General features: G+C 32.4%; 1 protein-coding gene across 1 annotated transcript; it reads right to left on the reverse strand.

Annotated features, from left to right (window-relative positions):
- Nucleotides 4390–6235, reverse strand: LOC107637544. Its single transcript, XM_016340951.2, has 5 exons — nucleotides 5664–6235; nucleotides 5374–5485; nucleotides 5203–5284; nucleotides 4776–4827; nucleotides 4390–4649 (listed from the first exon to the last, which is right to left on the reverse strand). The coding sequence occupies exons 1-5, from the start codon at nucleotides 6075–6077 to the stop codon at nucleotides 4494–4496; spliced, it is 816 nt and encodes a 271-aa protein (XP_016196437.1). The 5' UTR covers nucleotides 6078–6235; the 3' UTR covers nucleotides 4390–4493.

Genomic DNA, 6462 nt, shown 5'->3' on the forward strand with positions numbered 1-6462 from the left:
ATTTTGAATATTATATATAAAAAACATTTAAAATTATAAAAATATAATTATTTATTAGTCAACTTCAATTAATTTTTTAAATTCGTTTTTCTTTCATTTTTATATTTTCTCTTCTCACTTATATTTTTCTTCTTTATTTTTATTCCATATTTACATTTTTTCTTCTCACTTATCTTCATGTGTTCATGCTATTATACTGAATTTTTCACAATTTTATATTAGTTTATAATTTTTTGCATTAAATTAACATTGGAAAAGGGGAGTAAATAAAAAATATATTTTTTAAAAAAGTTGATTGAAAAACTAGTTATAAAAGTACTTACTTACCTTACATTTGTATTCTTCTTATAAGTTCTACAATACAAATCCTGAAATCCATAATGAGAGATATGATATCTATAACAAACCCATGACTAAGGCAGGAAGAGAAATTTTCTAGATTACAACAAAATGCATCGATTATTATTTTTTCTCTTTTCATAATGGAAACTTTAATAAAGACAGTTTATCTATCTATAATCTATGCTTTAACTAAAGTAATGCATCATTATGTAGAACATATAAGACATAATAAATTCTTGAATTAAAAGGATGTCCATAATTTATTCGAAAATGGTAACATTAGGTAGCAAAGCATGCTTTAATGATGGATTTAGAGGAAGGGAAGTTTCTTCAAACGTTTGCATCTGAAAGCACTATATATAAACCAATCACCACCACTTGCTGTTCTTGGATTCATTGTTCCTTCCAAATTCATCAACTTCCTTACGTCCAAAATGTGGATCAAATCATATCATCAAAGTCACAATTAACTTTCACATGATATATGATCATCAATTCCACTTTTGAAACCTTGCATAAGATGTCAAAACAGGGGAAGAGAAATGACTACAATATTCTTTTTACAATTAAGAAATAATGTTCAATTTCTGAACTAATTTTTTTTTTGTATTGAATTAGATTTTCAGTCAACTTTAATAACATATAATAATAATAATAATATAACAACGAAGATACAAGAAATAGTCAAAGAATTTTTTAAGAAATCTATGCTACTAACCAAAGAAAGAAATCCTCATAAAAAGGTGAATTATATTCGGTCTTATCTTGGGCTAACTTTATCAACAATTTTATATGTAAAACCCACAATTGTTTCACTCTCTTCCACACGTGTTTAGGTACCGTGACGAGGCTGCAAACCAAATAGAAACTTATTAATTATATATAATTTAAGGGAAAAAATTAAGCACATTGACTTTTAACACAAAATCGCAAATGCAGAAGCTATAATTTTAAATTTTTGAGTCATTTGAAATCGAGAAAAATATCAAAATTAGAAGCCAAATCATCGATAACGAGTTTAATTTGTATCATAATTATGTTCCAAGTAAAGTCAAGTGATTGAAAAAGACATGAGAGAACCTATAAAGTAATAATTAATCTTAACGGCATAGTGTGTGGTCCTAAGGGGTTAAATTTATGATACCCGACTCATACGATTGTGAAATGCATTCAATGACGGACCTTGATATATCTATATGATTACATGATATCATCATGATAATATGATTTAATATGAATTAACTGAGTGAAGTTATTATATATTGAAGGAGGCAGCAGCATTTTTAAGGTTTTTGTATACACTATTCGTACCCCAGGATCCATTTCCCGAGACAAATTTAATTTGACATCATGTTGTTTGACTTTAGCCTTTCATGCCGCCAATTTTTTGTGTCCAATCCAGATCCCAGAATTCGAAGAAAATAGTAAATTCAACATATACTTCTAAATTCAACGGATTATGGAATTATTAGAAGTATTTAGTGTATTTATTTGAATTCGATCCAAAAATTATAGATATGGATCCGATTCGCATACTAATAAAATCGGATTATAAATTTTGTGTAGGTATTTGCATATTTGCATATCCGCAAAATAAAAAAATAAATAAATAAATATATTTTTATATTTTATTTTAACTAATAATTATTATATATGTTGTATTATTTTAATTTGTTATTTAAGAAAAATATGTTTAATATTATTTTAAAAGTAAACATATTTAAAAGAATAAAAAAATAAATTTTATTGATATTTTTTAATAAAAATAAATTTTTTAAAATATTTTTGTATTTTACGGATATATCTGATATGGATATATCTGATATCCGATCCGATAATCAAATGTACAGATCAGATCGAATTTAAACTTAAAGAGTTTTTTACTTAAATAAATTGTATGGGAGTCAAAATTACCTGATTCTCCTGAAACGGATTCTGCAACGTGAATCCCCTCTTGGTATTATTATATAAATCGTCCTAGGCTGCATAGGATTACATAAAACGTGAATCATCTCAGCCTAGGACGATTTATGCATGAACATGTTAGGCAAATCAAACGTAAATCGTGGCAGGGTCTCCAGGGTTAGAAGAAGAGCATAAATCGTCCCAGGGTGGTAGGTTTCAGGTGTTAATGGGCTAACTCTCACTGGGCTACCATGATTTATGCATTATTGGAACCCTATTCAGCCTGGCACGATTTATGTTTGTGTTCGTAACACTAACTGGGCTGGGACGATTTATGCCCAAGTTGTAAGAACCATAGAAGTCAGAACCGAACCGGTGATCGAACCGTTCACGTAACCGGGTTAATGGTTCAACCGGCAAGTAACCAGTTAAACCGATTGACCCGATCCTATGTAAATAAAAAATAAAATATATAAAAAAATTTAAAATTAAAATTCAAAATACATATTTTCACTATTAACCCAACTTCAACATTTTAAAAAAAATTTGAAACTCAAGCGGTTCGGTCGAACCGGTCTCACCGAGTGATATCGATTTAAACCAATTCACTCACCATTTTGACCGGAGAGGAAGTTTGGGGGGAGAAGTGTTTCGAGCGTGGGGACCAGCTCGCGGCGGAGGTGCAACTGCTGGTGGGCAGAGGCGCCTGAGTGGCGCAAGTGGTGGTGGCAGTGGGCCGCCAGTGACCGGCTGGTGGAGGAAGTAATCTGTCCGACTGTGATAATGGCCGCGAACCAAGGAGATATGTACTGCCTGAACGGCATTGCGCATGTTACCGGATTTATTGATCAAAAGGTATGTTTTTGAATTTTGTAATGTTGTTGAGTCGAGGCCATGAGTATGTTAAGTACATTGATATGTTGGATGATATAGTATGTTGGATGATATTGTATAGGGTGAATATGCATCTTAGAATATTTTTTTATTAAGACGTTGCCCGATACCATGTTTAGTGATTTAGTTAGTTTTTGGTTTAGTATAAGACGTTAGAAATCAGGGTTCTTAGTAGATTATGGAATTCACTCATGATAGGGGGATGGTTCTGATGGCAGAATCCCCAAAAATTCGCTGTTGTTACTATTGTTAGCAGGACCGGACTGGACCGGAGTGAATTGGTTTAATCGATATCACTGGGTTCGACCGGTTTGACCGAACCGCTTGAGTTTCAAATTTTTTTAAAAATGTTGAAGTTGGGTTAATAGTGAAAATATGTATTTTTAATTTTAATTTTAAAATTTTTTATATATTTTATTTTTTAATTACATAGGATCGGGTCAATCGGTTCAACTGGTTACCTGCCGGTTGAACCATTAACCTGGTTACGTGAACGGTTCGATCACCGGTTCGGTTTTGACTTCTATGGTTCTTACAACTTGGGCATAAATCGTCCCAGCCCAGTTAGTGTTACGAACACAAACATAAATCGTGTCAGTCTGAATAGGGTCCCAATAATGCATAAATCGTGGCAGCCCAATGAGAGTTAGCCCATTAACACATAAAACCTACCACCCTGGGACGATTTATGCTCTTCTTCTAACCCTGGAGACCCTGTCACGATTTACGTTTGATTTGCCTAACATGTTCATGCATAAATCGTCCTAGGCTAAGATGATTCACGTTTTATGTAACCCTATGCAGCCTAGGACGATTTATATAATAATACAAAGAGAGAATTCACGTTGCAGAATTCGTTTCAGGAGAATCAGGTGATTTTGACTCCCATACAATTTATTTAAGTAAAAAACCCAAACTTAAAAGCAGCGAATATAATTTTAATGCAGATTGGTTATATCCAATCTATTGACCTCTAAAAATTATTTGCCAATTGTCTACTAAAAGAACTCTTTCTGTTTTTTGGTATTCACTTGTGCTTAATATGACAATAAATAAGAGGAGTTGATGGGCTTTTTTTTTTCGCTGCTGCTATTTTGAGGATCCATTTTATAAACTTAATTAGCCAAATGCATGCATGACCTTGTTAAATTGAATTTGTTACTAATACTATTGTGTTAGTATTTAGTTATTTATACGGTGAAAATTCAGGTGTAGTCGACTTCACGGGAAGTTGATAACTGAGAGTGGTTAGATAATTTGACTGATTTGACTAAATTTTCATCTAACGGCTCTCAAATATCAACTTCACGTGAAGTCGACTGCACTTGAATTTTCATCTATTTACACGGCTCTTATGAAGTAGCAAGTTTCATGAACAAGAAGGAGGCAGTTACGGATAATAAAGCAAGCACAATCAACAAAACTTTTTTTGCTTTTTTGTTTCCAGATTTCTCCGCCGTAAATAAGGCGATCTTCTCCGCCAACTGTGTCAGCCTTGATGTTATTATCTGCGTCACAACAAACATAGAAACAATTTCACAAACAAGCATGTGTGCTACAAGGTTAAGGTTCTCGGAAAATATATATAATAATAAACAAATTAAAAAGAAAGAAAGAAAGTTGATGATGCTTACCAGCCTATATGGTTCCAAGTGGAGTAATGGCTCCATAAACATCTCAATATTTCTGAATTAGATATAAAAACTATAAGAAAATACTTATAGGGAATTAATTTTATTCTAATATAATAAAGGAAATATTAAACCACTGGCATGAATATATCTTTATATGATGATAACTGAGATATGATAGATAATTTGACTAAATTGGTTAACAAAACATGCATACACAATATAACTATTATCTTTACATAAAAATATCTTCACGTGAATAATCGCCGGTAGAAATTCAGGTGCAGTCGACTTCACGTGAAGTTGATAACTGAGAGGCGTTAGATGATTTGACTGATTTGACTAAATTTTCATCTAACGAAAACTATCAACTTCACGTGAAGTCGACTGCACATGAGTTTTCACCATAATCGCCTTAAGCTAAACATACTTAATTACAGCTTTTCCGTGGTAAGTTTGGCAAATGTGGAAGCTGAAACCATTGCCTAGAGGGACATGAATCTTTTTCCATTCTGCACCCAACAAAGCACATAAGAATAGCTTGGTATGCAAGTAAATAATATAATTATGAAGAGCAGAGAGAGAAGGAGAGAGTAATAACCAAATTTCCAATGGACACCAACGTTCATGCCATCATGCAGAGTTGGTTTCACCACAATTTGGATGTGGTTTCCAAGTATTTTTATCAGATAACCGAAGAATTCCATCACTTGCTGCAATGCAACATCACACTAATTTTACTTTGTCTCTAACTATAGAATTTTGTGAAGGAAAAATAAAAAATTAAAACAGAACATAAAAGCAAAATACAGAATTTTATTGTGTTTATTAATTTTTCTTCACAGAATCTTAAAAACAGAAAATATAAACCAAATGCACCCTAATTTGTACCGTTTTTCCATGGAAGGCTTGGAAGAATGAGAGAAAATTGCAGACACAGCGGCATTCATCAGCAAGTATATCAGCTAAGTCTTGTGTGTCTTTATTCTTGAAGGCTGAATACAATTTCATAACTGCATCCATGGCTTCATTGTTGTTACCTTGTGATTCTGATTCTGAGTAGTTCTTATTATTAGCATCATATGCAATGAGGGACATGCTACCTCTCTGCCTCTCATCACAACACAAGTTTCTATGCATCAATGAATTGTATGAAACTAGAGAAACAGAATTTCTTCTATTCACAAGAACATTTCTTGACAAGTTCCTAGCTATTGAAACATGACATGATGAATTATAGGTATGTGAAAAGGAGATTATTTCTCTGCATTTCATGGGGCCAGTGAATGAAAGTAATGGAGCCATGCAAGATTGGCAAAATCTAAGAATGTTATGTTCAATTCATCACAAAAAGCAAAGTTAAAGAACATTTGATGGCATGAAATAAAGGGAAAAAAAAAAGCTGTTGGTCCCAAACTTGGAAGCTTGGTATCTCCTATGAATTGATTCATCAATATCATTGCTTCATATTTATATTATTTCAAGCACTCTCCTCAGGAAGACACTTTAACTTTGGTTTTAAAATAATAATAAAAGGTGACTTTTATTTTATAATTTTTATTATTTTTCATCAATATCAATGCATTTTGATGACTTTTCACTATGTTTTGCTCTGGGTCATTTATACATCCGTAGGTCAAATAAGAATTAGAGTTGGCCCAATAGAAAAAAAATGTTTCGAGTCTACACC

This window comes from Arachis ipaensis, chromosome B04 (assembly GCF_000816755.2).
Source record: "Arachis ipaensis cultivar K30076 chromosome B04, Araip1.1, whole genome shotgun sequence".
NCBI lineage: Eukaryota > Viridiplantae > Streptophyta > Magnoliopsida > Fabales > Fabaceae > Arachis > Arachis ipaensis.

Bases quoted from the DNA above. Each gene is read 5' to 3' on its own strand.
- LOC107637544 (XM_016340951.2), bottom strand. From the start codon at position 6,077: ATGGCTCCATTACTTTCATTCACTGGCCCCATGAAATGCAGAGAAATA. The intron at 5,285-5,373 runs GTTATTACTCTC...TGTTGGGTGCAG, and splicing joins TGGTGTCCATTGGAAATTTG to AATGGAAAAAGATTCATGTC. The intron at 4,650-4,775 runs GTAAGCATCATC...GTTGTGACGCAG, and splicing joins ACTTGGAACCATATAGGCTG to ATAATAACATCAAGGCTGAC.